Below are 27,054 nucleotides of genomic sequence, written 5' to 3' on the forward strand. Positions count from 1 at the left end.
ATTTTAATTTAATTTATGGGGTCTAAAACTGGATAACACCTATAAAATACTATAATATAAATAAATAAATATATATATATATATAAAACTTTCAAACCATAGCCCTTCCTATATTTCCCCTGCCACTGTTTATAGCATTCGAGAAATTATTTTTCTTAGATATCAAGTCATCAGACTATGTCAAAATTACCACTGATGGTTAATATAAAAAGCTAGTTAACTAATTTAAAAAGATTAAAATAATTAATTAATTTAATTTTTCTTAACAAATATGTATTGTCTTTTATAAACTATTACATTTAATCATATATATTAATATTACCTCTTAGTAGGAACTCCTAATAATTAATATAGATATTTAAAAAATTATTAATTTGAAAGACAAATTACATTGACACCTAATATTTAGAATCAAATTTAACTCCTAATTAAATTTTATATTAGAGACGGGAGATAATATTTTTTATAATTTAAATCATTTTCATGTGAGATTCTTCACTCTCATTAGCCTTTGGACAAAACATCCAATAGTTATGCGATGCACGATGTATAGTCAAGTGCACTGATCTCATCAGTCATATTCTTTCGTGACGCAGATGATAATAACTGTGAAATTGGCTAATAATGATTAAAAATGAGTTAATATAATGACCAATAGTTATAGCAATAATTAATGTGCAGTTGTCACTAAAATTAAGTTTATTTTTGTGAAAACAACATCAGAGGGTGACGCAATTTCTTTGAAAAATATTAATATTTTTTAAAATAATTTTTAAGTCTCGTAATTTAATTTGTTGTGTGTGTGTGTGTGTGCTGAAGAAAGAGAAAGTGATATGATAGATTTTCGTAGTTCCTATTGTTTTTTTTTTCAATGACATAATCCAGCAATAATGCATGCTCTCTTTACTGCTATTCCAGATAATCATTTATACAAAATATCCTAATTACCGGAAAAAAATTATTTACAGAAATACTATCAGTTATTTGATTTTATCTGTAAACTTTGGGTTTTGTTGATAACCAACATAGCTGTTTAAGGTACAAAAGACATTTGCATAATACTTCATCCCTCACCTACCACACGTAAAAGTATTTTTAAATTTTTATTTTTTTTCCCTAAAATCTTCCTGTTAATTGCACACATTAACTCTGAGTTTGGATGTGAAAAAAAATAGAAGAAAAAAATATTAAGAAGGAAAATTTTCAAAAACAATAAACAAACTTTTACTATTTTAAGTTTTTCTTTCTAGTATTCTTTTTCCTTGATTTTTCTCTCATTTTGCCTTCCATACTCCAAACCAAGTCTAAGAGAGTTTTTCATCAAGGGAATAGCTTCTATTATAAAGTGGGTACTACGAAAAAATCAACAAATGTTATTGCATATAAGTGCATGCATGTTGAAAAGAAAGTTATACCAAAAGCGTAATTTTTCAACATTATATTCATGAAAGAGTGCTAGGTAATAGTTTTCAACCTATTTTCTAGATTCATCAGTTTCGTGGCAGACATTCTAATGGAAAAGATCTTATCACTAACCATGTTGGAGCACTACTTCTTCTGGACTTCTTGAATGGGATAAAAATTCAAAGCCTTTATAATCCTATATAAGTAGAGGTTCTCACTTTAGCCCTTTTTTCTACTTTTTCATTTAAAAATAAGATAATTCTTATAGGTTTTTACATTTAATTGTACTGGGTTTTGAACTGAATTAAATATTGATTTAAACAATAATAAAATATTGAAGTTTGAGAGCATAACATAAAGCATATAAATTGTTTTGGATACCACTCTCTTAAGCTTTAATTTAAAACTTTAAGACATTAGTAAGTGAATATTGTTTAGATTAGTTTATTTTAAGTGATTTTAGACTGCATAAAATAAAAAATAATTTTTTAATTAAAGATACAGTCACCAACAATATGAGTTTACAAATAGGATCACCTACAAAGAGTCTTTGTGTTACAGGCTATAAAACTATTGTCATGCAAAAGCACTTATTTTAAGTGTTCTTGGTGCTAAATTTATGCAAAAATTGCAATAAGATCTCAATAAAAGAATTAAATATAAAAAGGTCTCTTAAAATTATCAAATTATTCTAAAGTCCTAAAAGGTTTCATTGCAATAAATTTTATTTTTTAATTACCAAATTGTCCTTGTCTTTTTTTTTAAAAAAAGTATAAATTGACAACTAGAAGTACAACCATCAACAACTTAAGATGGTAGGTATTGACAATATCTTTTCTCAATGTATCACAAAAATATAATGCATGAGTTGTTAATACCTGCCGCGATAGTTGTTAAACGTTACACCTTAAGTTGTTAACGACTGTACTTTCAATTGTCAATACATACTTTTTAAAAAAAGATAAGGGTAATTTGGTAATTAAACAAATAAAATTTATTGCAATGAAGTCTCTTAGACTTTAGATTAATTTGATAATTTTAAGAAATTTTTTTATATTTAATTCTTTTAGATGAGACCTTATTACAGTTTTTTCTAAATTTATTGGCATCCTTCCTTGAAACATCTCTTATTAGTTATCCATATCATAAAAGAGAAAATGATTTTTAAAAAAAAGTTAATTTAGAATATCCAATTGAAATAAGAAAAAATCTCTTACCACCTCCTATCCCTAACATAAGAGTTGTTATAAATTTAATTTTAGTCCTAAATATAAGACTCTAATTTATTTTATCTCCCATGTTTATTTATTTTACCCCCGAATAGTCCCTATGTTATTAAAATACGTTAAAAGGTTTCTATCAAAAATAATTCCAATACACATGGTTCACAAAGGTATTTTGAAAAAGAACATACTGATTTATTATGAATAATTAACTTAACTAATCTTTTTAATATTTATAAATTAGTTATTTAGTTTTTATATTAAGACTTGAGACAATAGCTACATTGGAAAAATTGGGGTTTGATGAACAAAATCCACAAACAATCACTCCATGAAAATTCTGGATTTGGATTTAGGCTTCTGGTATGTTCTTCTCATGTATATCACCTTATATTTAACTCCTAGCATAGAAAATATATGTTGAAAAATATAAAATTAATTAATTAAAAACCCAAAAAATAGATATTCAAGTAAAGTGACAACCGAAAAAACGAGAGAAAATGACAACAAAAAAAAGCTTGAAATTGTGAATTTTTCATTCAAGAAGTTGAAAATAATAAAAAGAGATACAAATCTAAATTAGAATTTTAAAATTCAAAGAAAATAACAAAAATACCTTTCTGTTTTTTTTTCCTAAAAAAATTTCAATCTCTTGTGGGAGGTCACCACTGGAGACCACTGCTGGTGGCTGGCCGCCGATGCCACGCCAACCACTGATATGGTGGTTGTCGGCAAGATTTTTTTTTTTGCAGCATTTTTTTTACCAGGAAAAATTATTTGAGAAAGGTGGTGGGGTGGGATTGGATCCCACCACCTTATGGTTATTTGGGCAGCCACTAATAGTTTTTTAACATTATAATACAAGGAAAAATATAAGTTAACTTATTTACTTGGACTCCAACTTGTGATGACAATTTATCTGAAAATTAGGGGGGTTCAAGGCCGGCCTATCACGGTCGGCCCGTTCTGGTCCCGGTCCGGGTTCTTTTTTTTTTTTTTAATTTTTTTGTCCTGTTTATATAATATCATTTTTTTATATTTTTTAAAGATTTAAGACTGTTGTATGAAACTATAGATATATTTATTTAGAGCTTTGTATTTGGTGATGATTTGAGATTATTGATGATTAGAATTTTTAGCAAGTTTTTACTGTGTTAAAAGCTTTTGTTTAGAGTTTTTAATGATTATTATATGTAATATTTTCGGTTTTTGTTTAAGAGTGCCCAAACAAATAAAAAAATAAAAAGATGTTTTTATAAGGCCTAAGCCCAAAAAACTATAATTAAAAAAATCAGATTCTATTAAAAAAATTAATTTTTTTAAAATATATATCAGGACGGACCAGGACACGGGACAGATTTTCTGTCTCGTTACTACTCATCAGGGACGGGCTTGTCTCAGTCCGATCCGTCCCGTGAACAGCCCTGCTGAAAATAACAAGTCTAAACTTAAAATTAACAAGGCATTTTTTTTCTGACACATAACGTAAAATAACATGCGAATTAATTAAAATGACAACAATTTATTTGAAAATGATAAAACTTGATTGAAAAATAATAAGTCCAAACTTGAAATTAAAAAAAGTTTTTTTTTATACATAAAAGGAAATAACATGTGAATTAATTAAAAATGTTAATCTCAAGTCTAAACTTATTATTTTCACAATCAAAACTTATTATTCACAGATAAATTATTGTCATTTTTAATTAATTCACATGTTATTTCATATTATGTATCAGAAAAAAATACTTTGTTAATATTAAATTTAGACTTATTATTTTCTAATCAACACTTATTATTCTCAGATAAATTGTTGCCTTAAGCTAGACTCAGAGTAAATGGGTTAACTCATATTATTTTTTGCATTATAATTTAAAGAAATTATTAGTGACCCAATAGTCACCTATTTTTCAGTTAGCTCAAATGATCATGGATTGGTGGGATCAAATTCCAACCCACCACCACTTTTATCAAATAATTTTTATGAAAAAAAATGCTGCCAAAAAAAAATTATGTTGGCAACCACCATGCCGATGGCTGGCATGCCATGGGCGATAGCCTCCGGCAGGAGTTGAAATTTTTAAAATAAAAAATAAAAGAGTATTTTTGTCAATTTTTTGAATTTTAAAATTTTAATTTGATTTTTTTTCTTTATTTTTATCTTTTAGCTTTCTGAGGCGAGATTTATAATTTCAGGCTTTTTTTTAAAATCATTCTTCCAACAACCAAACTTTACAAATCTCGCAATCTAAGGATTCCAATGGGCCAAAACCCCAAAAAGTGAAACGCAGAGGGAGCAAAATTCAAAGATTGAGCACTTAGTTTTGTTGTTTGGGTGGCGTCTCCTCTTTTTCTCATTAGTCCCATCAAAAACAAAGCAGGTCAAGTACTATATATCTGTATGTTGCACTATTAGTCAATGAGATGGGTCCTAGTCAACACTAAAATTGATGTGCATCTATCTGCTGACGTGGATTCACACAAATGCCAAGTCAATGTGGGGCCCCTTTAAATTATTTTATTTACCAATATTTGTAAATAATTAATATTATGTCATCCACATCTAATCTTGCACTTAACCTCCAAATCAACATTATTATTTTTATGATTAGGACGTTAAAGGAATCCTCCCATATGGCATAAACTCTAATAGGCCATTTTTGTCAAACAAACCCACCTCACCGGTTTAAAGTAAGAAGTTTCCACAAAACACTAAATATTACCTCCGATCCTTAATATAAGAGCTAGTTAACTAATTTGAGTAAATTAAAAAATTAGTTAAATTAGTTATTCGTAATAAATATGTGTTGTCCTTCCTGAAATATCTTTGCTAATCAAGTGTATTAACTAGAACTATCATTATTATAAGGACTGTTTTAAAAAAATAGATAAATATGAGAGACAAAATCGATTGAGGTATTATATTTAGGATCAAAATAAAAATTAAACCAGCTTTTATAGTAAGAACCAGAGGTAATATAATGATGAAAAATTTTGAAGTTTACAAATCTTAAAAATTATAATTCTTTTCATGAGCAAATTACTATCAAGTTCTATAAGAGTTACTGTCAACATTTTTATTAAAAAAAACCATCAAATTTTATAACAAATTTGTTAGAGGATAATGATTTTTTTGAAATAATAATAATTTTAAATATTTAAAATTAAATAATTGCTTGTCAAATCCTTTAAGGTACAATTTAAAATAATTTTTTTATATTTAAATTTTTGAAATTTTTTAAACACTAAAATGATGTTTAAAAAAAATCTGATAGTTATATGCAAAAATAATTAAGATTAAAGTATTCTGTTTAAGCAAGCATGCCACCGTCAAATATTACTAAAAAAGAAAATCCTAATAACAAGTGAATAGGTAAAATTAATTGTATTAGTTTTCTTCTCTCATGGTATCATAATTTTAAAGACAGAAATGTCCATATGGGGGGAGGAGTGCCTACAAAAGGATGTGTGAAGCAGGATGAAGATTGTCAAATTTTTGGAGTTTATTTTTATTAATAAATAGTTATTAAAAATTAAAATTATATAATTAAATAATTAAAATAAAAATTTAATAATATAATTTAAATATATTTTAAATCCATATAAGTGAAACTAAACTACTCAAGAAAAAAACTTATGAAGTTTATATAAAAGAAGTCATCAAACATAATTAAGTTCAAAAAAATTAGCACAGGTTTTAGAAAAAGTTGGTACCTTTTGTGAGTCAGAAATGCAAAAATTGTGAATTCGGCAAATAAACTCTTAAATTTAACTGAATTTACTGTTAATATAGATAGGAAAACAGATTTAAATAATTTTATAAGTTAGAAATGCAAAAATAGTATATTTAATAAGATAATTTGCAAACTTGACAATAATAACCACCGCCTCTTAGTAGTTAATTATTTTTTTTATAGAAAGAAAATAAATACTCCATCCGTTCTTTCTTATAAATCACCTCTAATTACCTCACTGAGGTTAAGGGAAAAAGATTGGATTATTAAATTTATCTTAAAGTTTAAAAATTTTTAAATTTACCTATATGTAATATTATAAATTACATCTAAGAAGTTAGAAAAGTTATAATTAATGAGATTTTGAAAGGGAACAAATTCTAAATTTTTTTTTTTAATAAAGTGCCTTGTAATAAAAATTGGAGAAATTAAAGTATAATTATGGTCATATCATCATTTCATAATTATATTTTTATAAAACAAAGTCAAGCGAACTCGTGCATTTGAATACAATTGAGATAAGTATCGTCTTATTGCTGGTGAGTGTTGACGCCTTTTAACTATTAGAATTTTCTATTAATTTTTAAATTTTATATTGACGATTTAAGATATATAGATATATATATCTTTTTTTTTTCCTTCAGTGACGAAAGTATACAGAAAATTGTGACATATAATAATGAGATTCGTTGGATCCCCTCATTATAAATATGACTGACTTTGATTTATTATTTGAAAGGAAAAGCATGGTACACCTATGATTAATGCATTATTTATTTCGATGAATATGTCCCACACGGCATAATTGATTAATTGAAAAAGAAACTAACTATAGATCTAATGTATTAGATGATTATGTTAAACTGTGACTTATACTTTAAAAAACTAGTGCATAATTTCACATTAAAAGAAAAGTTAAGCGAGTTTAATATAATTTATTCTTTATTTATAATTGAATGACAATTTGCAAAATATATTTTAAAAAATAAAGGGAAAATTGCCCAATTTGGAGTAGCTCTCCTAAAAGAGTTTTCTTCGTTCATGCATACTTGAACTCAAGATCACATGCTCAAATAAATATTTTAAATATGTATTTTTTTAGCAATTTCTCCAAAAATAAAAGATATATTTAAGCAGCTTTTCGGCCAAAAAAAAAAAAAAAATAAAAAGTCTTCTCAGCCATAAGTGTGTGCTTGTGAATAGGGTTACATAATGATTTTGGAGTTTGAAAGTAGTTCTACTTACTTCATCTTTGTCTCTTTTAGGTAACATTATGTCCACATTATGTCTCTTCTATTTCTCCTTGATTATGTTAGATACATACAATCATTCACCGGCCACTGTATATAATTTCTCATTGCCTTATCTTTTTATTGGGGTTGGCCTCATCACGTGTTGTTAAATTAATTCACCAAAATTTCAATTATTAGGTAGCACCCACTCAGTTAATATAAATTTAATTACTTATAAAAATTTATCATAATAAATATTAAAAAATAAATTAGCGCTTATACATGGTTCTTTTGAAGAAAAAAAATTGATGAAAATAAATCCAGTCTTCATATTTCTCCACATATGAAAACATACTTCCCTGTAAGAGTTGGTGAAAGGATAATAAAAGAATTACATATTTTTAATAAAAATAAGAGAATTATATGTAATTTAATATATTAAGAAAATTTCACATGAAAAGAGGAGGTGAATACTACCAATAATTTTTTCCATATATCAAAAGTTCGAATGAGTTGGATTTTGAAAATTCATATCTCTGCCTGTACATATTTTAATATGGTTTGAACGATAAAATGCTTAGTACAAGGGGCCAGCTGGCCATTATATTGAAGTAAATTAAATTTTTGTATCATACTATAAAAAAAAGGAAAATTGGATTTGGATTATCCGACCTTTAAATAATTTAAATTCATTAGGCTCATAATTATGAGGAAGCACTGTTTGGACGTTATCACCGGAATCATAGAAGAAATTAAATAGAATATGTCTATAGGAGCATATGAGTTGTCTCCATAATTAGGGAAATGGATATATAATTTTCCATGCACTATGTTTCAACATGATCTGACTTCTATCGGATGAGTATGCCTATTTGGATTCATGTCTGTAAGTGCTTATAATCACGTTTTACATAAGTTGAAAAAAAATTTTTATCACATACTTATTATGTATTTTTAAAGATTATTTGGATGTATCTATTGCAACCATTATTATTTTTCGTTTTGTCGAGTTACTACTGTTTTTGAACGCTTAATTTAATGGGAAAGTTACACTCAGGTCTCACAGAAGATAATTAATTTCAAAAAAGTCTCTGGAAATCCCGAAATGATTCATAAGTCTCCAAGGACCTGTGTGTAATTAATTGTAATTATAAAATTACTTATTTACCCCAATTAATTTATTGCAGCAATTCATTTATAGTCTCAACAGTTGCTGTTGACAATCCGAGAAGAAGTGATTGACAACCTCAGCAGTACTCCTGACAATTCACTTTATGGGATGCCAGGGGTATTGTCAAGATTGTTAACCACCTCTCCTTGGATTGTTAACAACCACTGTTGAGGTTATAAATGAATTACATTGGGTTTAAATTAATAGGGATAAATAGGTAATTTCACAATTACAATTAATTACACACAGGTCCTTGAGAACTTATGAATCATTTCGGGATTTTCAGAGATTTTTTTTAAATTAATTGTCTTCTGTGAAACCTGAGTGTAATTTTTTCTAATTTAATCTTGGTCCAAACAACTTGTTTAGCCTAAAATGAAAAAGTGGAGCAATATTTGTCCTTTACAATGCACTAGTGCCTAATTTTCATTAATGTTCCACTTAGGAGCTAAACCAATGATTAGCTGAGATTATTTATACTGTATATTGTACTATATTTCTTCTTCCTTTTTTCCCACTTATTTGCCGTTAATCAACATTAGAAATTGAACACTTAATGCATAATTTGGATAACAAAAAAATATAAAAACACAGAACTAGATACATTGTGTTCCAAACCGACCTTAGATTTTATGGGCATATTGGTGTTATATTCCTCTGATTTGATTTATAAGGTATTGTCACTATGTTTTATACAGTTGAGGAAAAATTTTAAACTATATTAATATCTTTTTAAACTATAATAACTTTTCAACTTTACCCTTATACATATATACTTTAATTAATTCATTAATATCAAAAATGATTGTTAGCTCATTAAATCTATTTCAAATTATTTTTTTCCAATTTTATCCATGTTGAATAAGGTTGTGAAAGAGAGAGAAAAGCACAATAAATTACATTTAAATATTAATTGTAGGTACATAATTTTTTTAAGTGACTTATATTTTGAATCAAATCATTATTCTAGGAGCGAGTTGTATTGTGGATAGGAGGAAATGACTATTTATATTATAATAAATAAAGAATAAAATAATATATTTACGTTAAAAATTAAATGAGGTGATTTAGAAATATGATCAAGAAAATATTCCATTTGCCTTGTAATTAGAACGAGAAGAGTATATGGTTTGGTAAAATCAATCAACCAATCAGATAAATAATCTAGTGAGATGATGCTTTTGATTTTGATAATTTGATGATGCGGAGCCATGATGAAACTTTGATTTTGTTTGGCTTTAATTTGTGATTCCTTACTAAGATCTGAAAAAAGAATAATAGAGGAAACAGAAAAAGCCAAATTTGACCTGTGAAGATGACATTATAGAATAACATATAGTAATTGTCACTGAACGTAACGTTGGTTTAATCAAATTTTGGACAGCAAATTTCTCCCTACCCACTTATACACCTATTTATTGGACGTTGCATGCACCAAATTCATCATCAAAATTTGACCCGGTTTTTACATTCACTTTAATTTCTCATCACTTTCCTAGAATTTTCTCGGATAACACGTATTCAAATGGACAAAATTGTCTCTCTCACTGTTTTAAAATGATTTTTAATTTCATGCGATGCATGGCGATTTTTAAATAAAATTTGTTATGTGAATACGTGTTTGTGTGAGTATGTCTAACCCTAACAACGAAATACTCATCTGATTATTAATATAAGATCTATTTAATTAATTTGATTAGATTAAAAAGTTAGGTAAGTTAGTTAATTATAAGAAATAAAGTTAGTTAAGTTAGTTAATTATAAGAAATAAAGCTAGTTAAGTTAGTTAATTATAAGAGATATGACATGTTTTTTCTAAAATACCATAATCATCTTATTTAATATCTCTTTCCTTCTTCTATTTGATTATGGTTGAGAGAGTATTCATAACGGTAATTTAGAAAAAATTCATAAATATGAGAAATATGTCTTATACTCTCCCGGTCCTTAATATAAGACCTATTTAACTAATTTGATTATATTAAGGAAGTTAGATAAGTTAGTTAATTATAAGAAATATGACATGTTTTTTCTAAAATACCATAATCATCTTATTTAATATCTCTTTCCTTCTTCTATTTGATTATGGTTGAGAGAGTATTCATAACGATAGTTTAGAAAAAATTCATAAATATGAGAAATATGTCTTATATTCTCCCGGTCCTTAATATAAGATCTATTTAACTAATTTGATTATATTAAGGAAGTTAGGTAAGTTAGTTAATTATAAGAAATATGACATGTTTTTTCTCAAACACCATAATCATCTTTTTTAATATATTCCCTCCATCACTCACCTGATTAAGGTTGATGAAGTATCCATAGGAATAATTTAGGAAAAATAGGTTTTATATTTAGAACTAAAGTTAACTTAACAATTAGGTCCTATATTAAGGATCAAAATTAACTCAATAATTAGGTTCTATATTAAGGATCATATATTAAAAACCATAAGAGTACTATTTTCTCTTTCCTTCTGTCTTTAATATAAAAATTAGTTACTAAATTATATTTGATCCTAAATATAAATTTTTAATTTATTCTGTCTTTCGTTTTTCTTAAAATATCTTTATTAATTGGAAGGGGCTCTACTAAGAAGTATTCCAATATAGATGATTAAATATTTTTAAAAAATTAATATATATTTATGACAAATAACTAAATTAATTGTTTTTTAAAATATTTTTAAACTAGTGATAAGTGTCGGCCAAAAAAAACTCAGGAGATAATATTTTAAAAAGTGTATAATGAATGACAAAATAAACTATAAGATGGGTATTGAATATTCCAAACAATAAAAAAAAATGTTTGGGTAGAAACCAAACTATAGTTTTTAAAAGTATTTTTACAGTATACGAAGTAAATATATGAATAAGTTTATTTTATTTTATATAAAAAATACTTTTAAAAAATATTTTTAAGTACTTCCAAACACCAACAAAATCTTTATTATGGTTCTCGGATGCAAAGTATCAGTAGTTCATTGCAGCACGCATACATGTGGTTAGGGGTGTTCAAGGCTGGCCCATCCCGGTCGGCCCCGTTCCGGTCCCGGTCTTATTGGGATGGGACGGATCCTTTCGGGACGGGACAAACCGGGATGGGACAAAAAAGGGACCAGGACGGGACAGGGTCCTCCTGTCCTGGTTCCTTTTTTTAAAATTTTTTTTATCTTATTTATATAATATCATTTTTTTTTTCATATTTTTTTAATATTTGAGACTATTGTATGGAACTATGGATATATTTATTTAAAGTTTTTATGTTTGTAATAATTTGAGATTATTGATTATTAGAATTTTTAGCCAGTTTTTATTGTGTTAAAAGCTTTTGTTTAGTTTTTTAATAACTATTATATGTAATATTTTGAGCTTTTGTTTAAGAGTGCCCAAACAAATAAAAAAATAAAAAGATGTTTTTATAAGGTTTAAGCCCAAAAAATATAATTAAAAATCAAATTTTTAAAAAAAAATTTAAAAAAATTTCGGGACGTCCTGGTCTGATCTCGAATCCATCCCGTCCCAGCTAGGACCTAGACAACCCTGGGACGGGCCGGGACACGGGATAGATTTTCTGTCCCGTTACTGTTCATTCGGGACGGAACCGGCACGGGCATATCCTGATCTCGATCCGTCCCGTGAACAGCCCTACGTATGGTCATGTAATTAGACTAGAATTGCAATTAGAAGGGACCCACAACCGTCTCCGTGCTGGTTCATGTGTAAGGAAAAACTAAATAGAAATAAATCTAATAAAAAGAACTAATCTCACACACGCATATATATGATAAAGGGTAAAATAAATTGTCATGAAAATTTTCACAAAGAAACCGTGACTATCTGAAAATTTTTGTTAATCAATATCACTTTAAAAGTATTAAAAAGGAGAAAAATTGTCCTAACTGTTAAAAAAAAACACTGATCATTAAAAAATTATCATTGATAGTTAACATTTTTAACTTAAGAATGACATTGCTCTTTTTTTTTTTAAATATTTTTGGGGCGATATTGATCTAACCAAAATTTCTGGATATTCACAATTTATCTTATCAACAAAAATTTTCATGACAAAATTATAGCCTAATCATTTGATAAATTAAGGTTTGAATCTATTAGAAAAAAAGATGCCAATATTTAGTGTATGACTAAGTCCATAATAAAATTGACTAAAAATGAAAAAACCTATAAGCAATTAAAGAACAGAAACTAATTATCATCCAAATAAGCTAGTTATACTTTTTCACGGACTAAATATCGATTTTTGCATTTACAATCACCCCCATCAATCCATCATCATATTGCCGCAAAAGGTGGTGGATAATTAGAATATAATATAAAAATAGGTATATTAAATTATTAATCTCCTGCTTTGCACGGGTTTAAGGTAAAATCACACATTTAGTGTGGTGTAAATTTTATAAAACACACACACACACACACACACACACACACACACACCTCCTCATTGCAAAACCATTGACATCCAAGAATAATACGCGTAAATGAAGAAATATTTTTAGGAAAAAATTTTGTAAAAAATTATAGAATTTCAATAATTAAATTGTAAGTTAAAAGCAAAAATAACAAAAATATACTTGTTGAATTTTAAATTAACAAATAGATGATTTTAGTATATCATAACTTCTATAAGAATAGTTAATATCTTCACAAGAATTATCAGCATTAGCTAATTGTCATTTCTAATTTTTAATATAAGAGCTAATTGTCTAATTCGAGTAAATTAAAAAAATTAATTATTTATAATAAACAGGTATTGCTTTTTTTTTCTAAAATACCTTGCTAATCATATGTATTAATTAGAACTATCACTTGATAAAATATTTACAAAATTATCATAAAAAAGAATAAATATAAGTATATTTAGAACTAAATTGAATAAGAGGTAAAGTAATATTATTTTACCTGGGTGATGAAATATAACCGTGAATGTTTGGGGGATTCCAATTTCCGACCTAACCCGTAACCAATGGGTCCGGTCAGAGCTTATTGTTGAGTGGCGTATGGTCTGACGATGATGGACCATAAAATCCATGATTGAGCCCTGTGCCGGCAGCATTTCAAAACCCCTCTTTCCCACTCTGTCCCAATTCAAGTCACTTATTCCCAGTCAAGTCCTTCTCACCGTACCTAAAATCCCAGCCTTTCGGCGTGGGCACTGCCGTAATTCCGCGAGGTAGCTGATATGATAATTTTCGCATTGATTATTATTATTATCATTATGATCAACAATAATTAACGGGGGGAAGTGGAGGGGAAAAATGATGATGACGTGACAACAAAAGGGAAGGTGGGCCCCAGTCAAAGCAGGAATCGTGGGGTTTTTTTTAAGTTCAACTGGAGTTAAGTTGAGGTGGGACCCGTGGGGGCCTCTGAAAAACACAGAGTCAGGTGGGCCCACGTCATTGGTGTGGGGTCTTTTCTTTTAACAATTTATTTTAACGCTGATCGATGGGGTCCCGGTGTGGTGCAGGACCCTATGGCGTTACTATCTGCACATTAGTTCGTGACCGGGAAGGGACTTCTCCATTTCCTATTTCGCGGCTCCCCGTAGTGTGGGCCCTACCTTGTCCTTTTTATTTTTTAGTACTCATGATCTTAGATATTTACTAGTATTTCAGAAATTATTACAAATACAGAAAAATATGATGCATTTTTTAAATATTACTCTTTATAATACCTATTTTATAATATAAATTATATTATAAAATAAATATTATATTTAGAATTAGAGAAGTATTATTTATAGAAGAGAGCTTAATTCTAAGTTACTTCTTATTAGAATACTTATAAAGTTACTTACAGACTGTTTTCTAACAAGATCTTTATATCGACATCAAGATTTGAACACACAACCTTGTGGGTTGTAAGTTAATTTTTTACTAATTGAATCAAGTCATTTTTAATTAAATGCGTGTTTATCATTTTCTTTCTATTTATCAGGAATTTTGAACATATTTTACTAAAATTAAAAATTATAAATCTTATTCATTATAATTTAAAATTTAATCATTTTTTGACTTTATTCTTGTATAAAGAATATGAGAGGGAGTATATTTCCTGGTGAGTAGTCGCTGGGTGGTACTCGTACAAAATGACCAAAAAAGTTTATTTTTAGTTTTTACAAATGGAATAAAGTTTAGTTTTAGTATTATTTAAATAAGTTAATTGGCTTCCCTATATTATATAAAAAAAATTTAAATATAAATAATGCACTCGAGATTCTTCTTTGTTGTTTACTTATATTACGGTGACAATGAAGGCCTACATTTTCAGTACACTGCCAAGATGACGTTCTAATTTTCTCTCCTTTGTGCCTCGCAAATAGTCATGTAGATGAATTTTAAAGTTTTCAGTCTTATTTGGAAAAAAAAACTACAAAGTAGAAGGAGACTAAAAAAATGAAGAGAATTATCAACATAGTTTTATTAATGAATAATATATTTAAAGAATTAGTTTATATAATAAAATATAATAATATCATACTGTGAAAAAATAATTATAACATCATGTTATTTTTTATACCAACCTTAGGTGAGTTGGTGTTTTATAAAGCCTCACCAAAAGTAAGGTATGGCTTCAAACTCGTTTATAAAAGTACTTAAAGTTATCACCCATTAACAGAGGAGTGCTTACATGACTTTACGAGTTATAAAGCAGCTCTTTACTAATTAAACTAATTTTTGTTGGCGCATGTAATTTATGTAACTAACTCTAATTTAAAATTTAGGATATTTTGTATGCTATAATATAAATTTCTTAATTTTACATTATCCTTGTTAATCTAATGTGATAGCTTTTGTTAGTAATTTAAGGATGAAAAAAACGAAATAAATTTTAATGTCAAAAATTAAAACTTAAACAAGATTAAATTTAATTTAAGTTTTAAAATATCAGAAAATTTATGTTTATGTACAACTGAGATGAAATTCAGGAGAATTTACTCCGGAAAAAAAAAACTCAGGAGAATTATGTGAATTTTAGTTTAAAAATAATGAAAAAGTAAGAATAGTAATGAAAGGGATGAGAAGGACTTTTTTTTTTTTTTGGGGTAATGAATGAGAAGGATGATGTGAGGGTGGCTTGAGTTGAGAGTGGCCATATCTGGCATCGCCATCGATGCCCTCTTCGTCATCACACCGCTCCGTTCTGATCCACTGACGTTCTCACACGGTGATGGCTCTGTGCATGAGAGAGAGAGAGAGAGAATCCCAATTATTCCTCCATTTCTTTTTTTGATTTCATAAGATAACTTGTTTGGATTTATGATTAATAAGCATATTTATAAAAGTCAAGATAAATTTTTTCTTAAATATTTGTTTAATATTCTGTAAATTATAAGTGTAAAAAATAGTTTATAAACTATTTCAAATAAGCCCTGAGTATAGACTCAGTTATATTATAGTTGTAAGTTGTAAGTTGTAACTTGTAATGTTGGGTTTGCCAGTAACAATTTTTAAAAACAGTTTTCAATCATGATTTATAGGATATGAAAAAAAAATGTATAAACTTTTTTTCTATTGATTTATATAAAAATATTTATAAACATTTAAAATAAACAGATAAAAACAATAACAAGATTGATGGCCTTGGAAAATAAAAGTTACTACTCCCTCCACTCCAATTACTCCTCTTTTAAAATAATTCAATGATATTATATATATACTTAGATAGATATTAATCACTTCATATAAAAAGTTGAGAGTACTGATTAACTTGTTTTTTAATAATCTTTTTACATTTTCCTATGATTTAATGAAAAATATGTTTTAAATAGAGATAAACTTAAAAGGTTAATTCATTTTCAAAATGATTTAACTATTATCAGTTGATGTTAGAAGTGTTTTATATTTAGGAACTGATGGTGTATTATTGTTGTAGTATTTTAATTGAGTTATGATTTATAATATATAAATATGATTACTTTTATAATTTTTTAGCCAATTATAACCTATTTGAAATCACACTGTATTTTGATTAATATGGATTTGAGTCTGATCGATCTTAGATAACTTTTTCAAATACATTTTTTACATTTACAAAAATTGAAATTGTGTTGAAATGGCAAGTCACAACCCATTTAATTTCACCATGAGTGGTTTTTATTTATGATAATTTTTAGAGTACAAAAATATAATCATCAACCCTCTATTTTACTAAAATTATAGACATCTCTTTTCTATTTTTTTGGTTCAAAACCCACACCTTAGCCCATCATTATAAATGTTTTATTATAAATTTTAGAATAAAGGATTTTATGATTAAGAATTTAAAATATGATTAATGTGTATGATTATTATAGTGTGCCAAGGATAAGAAAGAATTTTTTTTTTAAAATCAATATAATATTTATTAGTATTTATTAGTAATAAATATTACAACAGTTTTTTTTAAATCTTTTTATCAAATCATGTTATTTCTACATTAATATTAATTAAATATTAACACTACCTCTTATGCTTATTATAACAGTTAAATAACTAATTTATAAATATTAAAAAAATTAATTAAGTCAATCATTTGTCACATACATAAGCTGGTTTCACAAGATATTTTTTTTAATCATGTGTGTTGGAGCTATTTCTTATGAGAGTTTTCTTATTATGTGCAATTAATATGAATATTTTGAAGAAAAATTATAAATTTTAAAAAATAAAGTGAATTGATATTTATGTTATTCTAATTTTAAATATAAGATTCATTTTATAATATACTAATAATAAATAAGTTTTATATTTATTATAGTATAAATAAATTTTATATTTAAAATGAACAAAACAAATCATTCATCCGGCTCCTGTATTTAACAGTAGAGGCTGCTTTTATTAGTGTGCATTCCATGCTCTACCCTGCTCTCTAGTCTATACACGCTATTTATGAGTGAGGTAAACAGTATGCTTATTAAAAATTATGTTAAAAAGATACTTTCTTTTGGTGTATGACCTTTTTTTCTTTTTTTTTGAAGAATATATCTTTTTATTAAAAATAATTTTATTTAAAATACTGTCGTCACTAAAAGATACTTTCTTTTGGTGTATGACCTTTTATATGTCTATAGAATGATGGAAACACACTTTTTTCTGAAGCTCTGGCCCTTTTGATCACGACTCGTGATGGATTCTCTCTGATTCCATTTTCAGAAACCGAGGGCGAGAAATCTCTGCGAAGAAAAGAAAAAGAAACTCGCTCTTCTTTAGAAATATGGAGGTCACAGAGGTTTAAGCCCAGAAAACCCAGAAAAAGTTTCTTGTTTTCTTTCTCTCTGGTCAGTTTCCCGCACTCTGCTGCAAAAAGACGGTGTTTTTAAGAATCTAAACTTGTAATTCTCTGAAACTTTTTATTTGTGTGTGTTTGGTTCTGTTTCGCGTAGAGAGTGATGCTGAGGAAGAGATCCACAGGGACAGGTTCTAGAAGCAGGCAAGCTCTAACAATGGCGGATTCTGCTGCTTCTTCTCCGTTACAGTCTCCATCGGGAAATTACAGAAACCCCACTTCGTCTTCTTCTTTCTTCAGCTCGCCGGGGCTTTTCACGAACCTCACTTCAAAAGGGTTCTTCGAAACTGAAACGATCATGAGCCCAACCTCCATACTTGATTCCAATAAACCCTTCTCCGTCTTCAAAAACCCTTTTTGGTCTGAAACGAACAGCCCCAGAACACCGCCTTCTTCTTCCCTTGAACAGCCCCGGCGTTATTGGGATAAGCTCGATTCGAAACCAGTGGGTCTCGGCCTTGTTGATTCTCTCATTGACGACGATCAAAACCCGAACTTTTCATCCAAACCCGATAACCGAATGGTCGTTTTCGGATCCCAGCTGAAGATCCAGATTCCCTTGATTGCTCCATCGGAATCGATGAAGCCGCCGGAGAAGAAATCTGGGTTTGGATCTGCGAGCTCGAATTATTCGCCTCGAGTGACCCCAGGTTGTCTCTCTGCGAGTGAGATCGAGAGCTCCGAGGAGTACACTCGGGTGACCTCGCATGGTCCGAACCCGAGAACGACTCATATATTTGATGACTGCGTCATTGAGAGTAGCTGTTTCGATGTCGGAATTGGGTTGTCTTCTCCGGCGACGGCGATGAAGGAGAATGAGTTTGGGTATCCGTCGGAGAGCTTTCTGAGCTCCTGCTTTTACTGTAAGAAGAATCTTGGCCAAGGCAAAGACATCTTCATGTACAGGTAACTTTCTTCCTTCTGTAATAATTCATTGTTGATTTTTTAACACTTGAATCTAATCAAAGTATGATTAATTAATTGGATGGCAGACTCTTGTTTATATAGAGTTTAATTTGACACAAATTTTGACAGAAGAAAACTATGTTTCATTTCAATTTAATCTCACCCTAAAAAGGAAAACAAGGAGAGATTCTTGTGTTGACATGAAAGTTAAACAAGGGGAATCAGAGTTGAAAAGTTGTTTTATTGTGCGATATAACAATTTTTTTTTGAAAAATTAACATTTGCGAGTTTGAATTATGAAATGATGCGATTCGAGTTGAAAACATAAAAAATTGATTTTTAAATTATACAACTCAATTTATGAATATGAAAGTTCAATTTAATTTGTCAGAAGAATAACTGGGCAATGAGTATATTACTTTCTGGAGACACAAAGAAGCCCAGAATCAACTAATTTGTGAAGCCAAATAATTCATTTACCAAATTGTTAGCTTAGTCTTCGGTCTATGTATCCTTAGAAGCATCATAAATTTTATTCTTTATATTCATGCATGCACCAAAAAAAAAAAAAGTAATATAGCCATGTATAATAAACAATAAGGACTAATTTTCTTAATAAGATAATACATACAATAACTTAGATTTCATATTTTCTTAGTTTGAGATATCATATGCAAATATAAAGACTCTGCATCGTTCATAGTTGTTCATAGTTAGGGCATTGTAAAAGGAAAGGAATGAATCTCAATCTGTTTGATGCGTTTCAGGGGTGAAAGGGCATTTTGCAGCAGAGAATGTCGATACCAAGGGATTCTGATGGAAGAAGAAGAAGAAGGGATGGAAAAATTGGAAGCAGGGGAATTTCCCATATCCTAGGTTTCCTTCAAAAAACCTTGAAAGATCTTAGATTATTGTACCATGTTTAACTAGTTCTTTTAGGGTTTTGAACGATTTTCTGGGGAGAGAATGATCAGTCCCACAAAATCCATTCCATCTTTCGTGGGAACCTCATTGTAATATCAAGTTGCTCTGTTTTTCTTGATTTCTTGTGATGATGATGAGGACGATGGAAGAAGAAGAAGAAGAAGAAGGGGTTTGGGAAGGCTAAGGTAAGGACTAAGGAAGGCTGTAATAAAGATAGTTTTGAAGAAGAATCAATGAGTTTTGTCGGGAAAAGTAAAAAAGAAGAAGAAGCTATTTGTGTTGGATTGAATTGAAAATTGATGTTGGGCTTTTGTCCACAGTTTTTAGCTTTTTCTTATTCAAAGTTGGTAGTGAAAACGATGTATGCCTAAAAAAAAAACAAGCTTCAACATTATCTTTGTTTTTATTTATTATTGATGATTGATTCCCCACAGACATATCAATCAAATAGATTGCAAGTGGTAAGTACTTTGCTGCACAAGCACTGTGTGTTTACGTAAGGAAAAATCATTTTGCAATAATGTGTAGCTTCTCTTAATTTTTAATTTGATATTTGTATGTGTTTTCTCTTATTCTTTTTTTGGCAAAACGTGTTTTGTCATAATTAAATATTTTAATTTTGTTCTTTTAGCACTATTAGTTCTGGTAATTTTGTTCTGTTGGAAGAGCTAACTATACTAGTAGAGCAAAATTGAAATATTTAATTAAGAGAAAAATGTGCAGTTATCAAATGAAAAATGAAGAAAAAATATTTAGTTAAGAGATTATATTTTGAAAACTTACACTAGATCTGACTAATTTGAATAAGGTTGAGTTTGATAATTGAAGCTTGAGGTAACTTAAAAGTATTAGTATTATTTATGGTTTAACGACTTCAAATAAGTCTTTTGTTTAATTTTATCTTTAAAATATTTTTTTTAAGTAATACTCAAACATCTTAAAATCTCATGACTGAAAAATGGTCTAAGTGCTCATTCCAACTACAAAAGATAAATTGCAACTGATGAATGCCATTGATAAAATATTTTAAGAAGCATTTTTATAAAAAATTATTTTAGTGTTTGTTTGGACTGGTGTTTGCAATTAAATGCTTATAAGTATTCTTAAGTAAGTTGAAATAAAATTCTTCTTATATTTTTATCTTGTATTTCGTAAATCACGATTAAAAAGTTGATTATAATCCATTCTAAAATAAGCCCTCAAAAAATAATTTAAGAGTAAAATTGCATGCTAATCCTAACTTGTTTAGGGTTTCTTTTATTATACAAAATTAGAGGTGTTCAATTGTACTACTTCCGGTCCTTAATATAAGACTCTATTTGACTTCTATTTTGGTTCTAAATATAAGACCCTAATCCACTTTGTCTATCATATTTATACATTTTTTTCAAAGTAGCCCTTCTAAATATGATAGTTCTAGTCAATACATTTGATTAGTAAGGATATTTTAGGAAAGACAACACCTATTTAGAATAAATAACTAATTCAACTTACTTTTTTAATCTCTTCAAATTAGTCAACTGGCTCTTATAATTAGGACCGGAGGTAGTATTATATTTCAATCTCAGTTCTTTTGAAATGAGATTGTCCCGTCCCAAAAGTGAAATTGGACACTCCTGTCCTGATATATTAATTTTTTAATTTTTATAAATTTACTTTACTTATTATTATAATAATATATATTTTTAATGATTATATTATTTACAATTTACAAATTTTTTTGCGTAGGTTGTATGATATTTTGTGTGTGAATATTTTGAGTTTATATTTATTTTGTCCTTCAAAAATAAACTTTTATGAGATTGGGATGGGGTTGTCACGATCTTATGATCATGTTCTGATCTTGCCCCATGAACACTCTAATGAACATCATTTGATCAATTAAAGGTGATTACTTGTTAGAGTTTTTTACTTTTTTATGGTGTATAGTGGGATTGGGTTTCTGTGCCAAATTTAATGAGTTTATTTAAATGGTTCTCTGTTGTTTTGTAAGCCGAATTATTTAGATCGTTGTATACATTTGATGATAACCAGTGAGGTGTGTCCGGTAGACTGGTAGATTCTTTTTTCTTTCCGCTGCACCTGTTGTGATGACGATGGAAGTCATTGTACAAAGCATATTTTTATTAATTAATGAAATAAATAAATATAATTTTTGGTATTGCAATGGATGCTGCAATAGAATAATCCAAGATTCTTTATATCTTTATATAGTATTCAGAAAAACCTCAAGGCTGCTTCTTTATTTGGATTAGTTGGGGTGGAAGGAAGCCATTGGAATATTCTCTTATTTAATTTGGAAAGGGAGATGAGAAATACTACTTCTGGTCCTTAATATAAGACCTTATTTGATTTTTATTTTGATATTAAATATAAAAACCCAATCCACTTTATCTCTCATATTTATGTATTTTTTCCCCAAAGTAATCCTTCTAACAATAGTAATTCTAGCCAATACACTTGATTAGTAAGGATATTTTAGGAAAGACAAAACTTAGTTGTTACAAATAATTAACTTAACTTTTTTCCTTAATCTCTTTAAATTAGTTAACTAACTCTTATAATTAGGATCGAAGGAGGTGGTGGTAGTGATAATAGTAGTAGTAGTAGTAATAATAATAAGAACAACAACAACCATGAATGTGGTATTATATTCCCATTTTTTTCCCTAAACAAAAGGGTTATTTTATAACTTCTGAATTGAGGCATCACGAGCCGCAAAGCTCTTCCACAATTCTGCCAAATATTTAGCACAGATGTAAAGTGGGGGGGGGGGTGTGTGGGACAAGAGACAAAAACACATGAACTTAATGAGTGTCATTCCCTCCATTGTTAAATGTTACTACTTCAGTATTTAATATGAGCGTTAGTTTAATTTTTAATTTGGTTTTAAATATTAAATTTCAATCTACTTTATCTCTCATATTTATTTATTTTTCTCAACGTAGTTCATGTAGTAGTGGCATATGTTAAGTATTTCATTAAATGCTAGTTTTAGCTAATACACATAATTAGTAAGGGTATTTTAAAAAAGACATTGCTTATTTATTACAAGTGACTGACTGAACAAACTTAATTAATCTACTCAAATTAGTTAACCAACTCTTATATTAAAGACTGGAAGTAATATTACTGTCTCCTATCACAACTAGATTGCGGATACTAAAAGAACTAGTTAAATTGGTACTAATAAATGTGTTGATTTTTTAAATCTCTCTTATTAATTATGTGCATTTGAATTACTTTTCTGTCAACTAACTATCTATTTTATTTTATGCGATTAGGCAAAAAAGCTTAGATAAAGAGATGTAAACTCGAAAAATCAATATATCATTATCGTAAAAAATATTTTAACAGAATTGACCTCTTTATCAAATCAAAAATGGATTTTGGAAAGGAAAGTCTGAAAAGGAGTTCTTTTTATAAAAAAGAAAAAAGAAAATGATTGCAGATTATGTTGGCCCGAAATCAGGGGAAATGGACCACTTATTTATCTTGTAGTGTGTGTAAATGGATCTGCTGGTGTACCAATGTGAAAAGCAGACTCCAGGACCAGGAGGTCCATCCTTCCATTACCTGGCCCAACCTGCCATATTTGTTTCCCAAAAAGAACAAAAGTATTCTGCCAGAATTAATTTTGAACAAGTCTCTGTAATTTGAATGATTTTAATCAAATCTTTATAAATTTAAATGTCAAAAGCATTAATATTGATTTAATAATTGAAACTATGAACTTTCTGTGCCCATGGAATCAGGTTGCCTTTGGCCTTCTGAACTGAAAATATGAATTTAGGTTACAAATCATATTTGGCATGATTATAGAGGCAATTGGTTCTCTTCTCCCCCCCCCCCCCAAACAAAAAAAAGTAACTTTAGTTGAAATGCAACAATTTTTTTAAAAAACCTTTTATCTTTTGACTTTTCTTCAAATTTAAACACTAGTAGTATAAAATTAACTTTTCCATATGTCATTTAAATGTGTTTATGTCAAACCGGTTATTTGATGAAGGTTTATCTAAATATAAATCATAATATCACGTCTCGTTTTATTTGAAAAAGGGTTAAGGTGTAATTTTAACAATAAAGTTTACTCTAAGGAGTACAGGGTACCATAAAGTTTATTTGGGTGCAAAAATATACATGAAGTTGTCAACAGGGAGCATCTGGCACCATGCCGTTAACGTCCGTTAGTTTACCGTTAGAGGGGCACAGAAAGTCAGTTTTAAGGTGCATTTTTAACAACAAAGTTTGCATCAAGGGGCATTAAGCACCATGAAATTTACTTATTTATTTATTTTTAATCTCCTCAAATTAGTCCATTGCATCCTATATTAAGGACTGGAGGTAGTACTTGGATGCAAGCAATAAACCTCATATCCTAGAAGGGAAAGATGTGTTTTGCTTAAATACATATAAAAGGCTTGGAGGCTAAGAAAACGACATGACAGAGAGAGTGTGCGTGTTGACTATGATGAGAGAAAGATGGATCGACTTGGAAGTGAAAATTGATGGAGAGAAAATATAGCATTTGGCGAGACCAAAAAGAATAAAATTAATGGACGTTTATGGAAGTTGAAGAATTTTGTTTTTTTTGTTTTTTACAAAGTTCATGTATATTTTTACACCCAAGTAAATTTCATGGTGCCTAATGCCCATTGATGCAAACTTTATTGTTAAAAATGCACCTTAAAACTGACTTTCTGAGCCCCTCTAACGGACGTTAACGGCATGGTGTCAGATGCTCCCTTTTGACAACTTCATGTATATTTTTGCACCCAAATAAACTTTATGGTGCCCAGTACCCCTTAGGGTAAACTTTGTTGTTAAAATTGCACCTTAACCCTTTGAAAAAATTTAAAGAAATGAGAGGATAAGAAGAGACATTGATTATTTACTAGGTGCTCCTCTCACCAATGACGCCAACGGCACGAAAGCAACAATGCAACTACTAAGAATCACGTGTATAAGTTTTTACAAGGCACTAAATGTTAGATACTTTTTTAAGTATGAATTTAAATTTTGATTTACCGTATCATGAAAGATTTACTTTTTTTGCTAAGCCTGACCCTATCAATCATGTGTCACATGTTTTTTTTTTTTTTTGGTTGCCTATAGTATCTTCTCACCTGAACGGTAAGAGATTAATTTTTCAAAGTACTGTCAGACGCTGTAACAGGGAGCCCTCTCAACAAAGTTTTTTCCATACAAGTAAAGATTTTTTATCCTCCAACGTTCCATCATTGAAAATTAACGGTAAGAAACTCCATCTAAAAATATTGCAAGTTGGGCTATTAAAGCTCCGAAAACAACAACAAAAAATTTGGCCTGTGCCCAATACAAAAAAAGAAGAAAACTTGTATTTTTAGTTTTAATACTTAAAATATTTATTTTTAATTAAATTAAGATAAGTGAATTTTTTTATAAATTTTTATTTAACAAAATTCACTTATTTCGATTTGATTGGGAAAAATTAAGTATATAGCACTAAGTATATTAGATTCTAAGTCTTTCTCATAAAGAAATACCACATGCAATTAAATAGAGATTAAGAAAGTTACATAATATGGATTATCTTCTCACAATGAACTTAGGCTAATCCATGATACTACATTCTTTAATATAAGATATATTTAATTAGTTTGATAAGATTAAGAAAGTTCGATAAGTTAATTAATTATAAGAAGTACAGCTTTTTAAAAAAAAAATCATAATTATTTTTTTAATATCTTCTCTGTATTTTCTATGAGAGAATATCAATATGAGTAATTTAGAAAAAAATTGATAAATATAAAAAATAAATTTTATATTTAAGATTAAAACCAACTTAAAAGCATGGGACAACTAATAGTTTATATATAAATATATATATATATATATATATATATTTCCAAAGTCCAAACATCCCTAACTCCACGTAACTAATATTTGATGGGACCAACCGGAAGCTGAAGCAAAGCCAAATGGGGGATTAAGCGTGGAGATACGGGGGCCTGTGAGTGATGAAGCTGGTGGACAATACAGTCAGACGCACATGGTGGGTCTCCCTCTGCTCACTGCCTTGTCCTTCTCCGATCCATCTTTTCCATGCTTTTTGAAGCCCCAGTGGTCTCGGCTCCGAGGCGCAACGCATTCACTCCCAGTATGTGACTTCTCCTTCAATTACTCACTCCCCTCTTTAATCTTCCATTTAGAAAACGACTATACCATACCCTACACGCAACAATTTCATCAATTACCACGTGCCCTCTTCTGCTTCTGCTCATTAAGTTGTATGATTTTCCTTCTAGGGTTTTCTTCTCCTTCTTCCTCTACTTAAAATCCAAGAACATCTCAATTTCTAGGCCAAAAAGACTGGGCTCTGTCCTATTAAACTCCTGAAGATGATTGTAGATTGTTATTTGTCGTGTCTGTATTTGTATGAGTGGTTCTGAAGTTTCTAGGATTCGTTTGTCATTTTGATCAGTAATAGATAGTACACTTGAAGCTGACTCCATTATTGTAGTTAGGTATAATCTGTGATAGTGAAGGTTGCCATCAAATTTTGCCCATAGGCTCTATAGACCCACTTGAGTTCGTTGTTTAATAGCCATTACTGCTACATGAAGTGTCAGTTGTAAAGGCCCTGATGAGCAAATGTTGATATGGCGCTGTCAGTACAAATGGTTAAATTCATTCTTCCCCATCCTAATACTTTAGTAAAGAGCTGGGCATTGTATTCCCTACATTTTCAACACTGCCTGTCTTATTATTAGTCTTGCATTTATGTTATTAAAGGTACTTTTCAACTATGTGATATCCTAATCAGATAATCTTAATCAGATATTACCTCTTCTGTACTTCATATCCCCGCCTTAATTGTTATGGATAATGCTGGATTCAATGTCCAACTCAGTTTAAAGTTTGATAGCTCATACTTGCTTGCATTAATGTCTTTATGTCCTTCTTTATCTCTTTATATGATTAAACACCTTGTAGGTTGTTTCATACAGATTTTAATATGGCCTTTAGTTGTTGTTATTGGCTTATTGCCTTTATTTTATTTGCGTTTTAGGGTAATTTAGGTTTTAGGGTACTTTTGGTAGAACTTTATTCTGTTGGCACTTGAGACTCTTGGCTTATTGCTCTTTTAAGTTGAACATCAGAAAAGCTTTGGCATAAGAGAGAGGGAGG

The 27,054-nt window shown here is 29.0% G+C and overlaps 1 protein-coding gene across 2 annotated transcripts; it reads left to right on the top strand.

Moving 5' to 3' along the window:
- Nucleotides 1-16,031: 16,031 nt before the first annotated feature.
- Nucleotides 16,032-20,429, top strand: LOC114728809 (FCS-Like Zinc finger 8-like). Of its 2 annotated transcripts, XM_028915761.1 has the most exons (4): nucleotides 16,032-16,036; nucleotides 18,025-18,046; nucleotides 18,152-18,960; nucleotides 19,728-20,429. In XM_028915761.1, exons 3-4 carry the CDS (start codon nucleotides 18,158-18,160, stop codon nucleotides 19,834-19,836), a joined length of 912 nt encoding a protein of 303 aa, XP_028771594.1. In that variant the 5' UTR covers nucleotides 16,032-16,036; nucleotides 18,025-18,046; nucleotides 18,152-18,157; the 3' UTR covers nucleotides 19,837-20,429. The 2 variants fall into 2 exon arrangements, with proteins under 2 accessions (XP_028771594.1, XP_028771593.1); XM_028915760.1 differs by lacking the exon at nucleotides 16,032-16,036 and having other exon boundaries at nucleotides 17,939-18,046.
- Nucleotides 20,430-27,054: the final 6,625 nt, after the last annotated feature.

Source organism: Neltuma alba, unplaced genomic scaffold, assembly GCF_004799145.2.
Source record: "Neltuma alba isolate B1F8T4 unplaced genomic scaffold, ASM479914v2 tig00012576_pilon, whole genome shotgun sequence".
NCBI lineage: Eukaryota > Viridiplantae > Streptophyta > Magnoliopsida > Fabales > Fabaceae > Neltuma > Neltuma alba.

What these genes read in the sequence shown, in the direction of transcription:
- LOC114728809 (XM_028915761.1), top strand. Translation starts at nt 18,158, where the DNA reads ATGCTGAGGAAGAGATCCACAGGGACAGGTTCTAGAAGCAGGCAAGCT. An exon ending in AAAGACATCTTCATGTACAG is followed by an intron (nt 18,961 to 19,727) that starts GTAACTTTCTTC and finishes GATGCGTTTCAG; the next exon opens with GGGTGAAAGGGCATTTTGCA.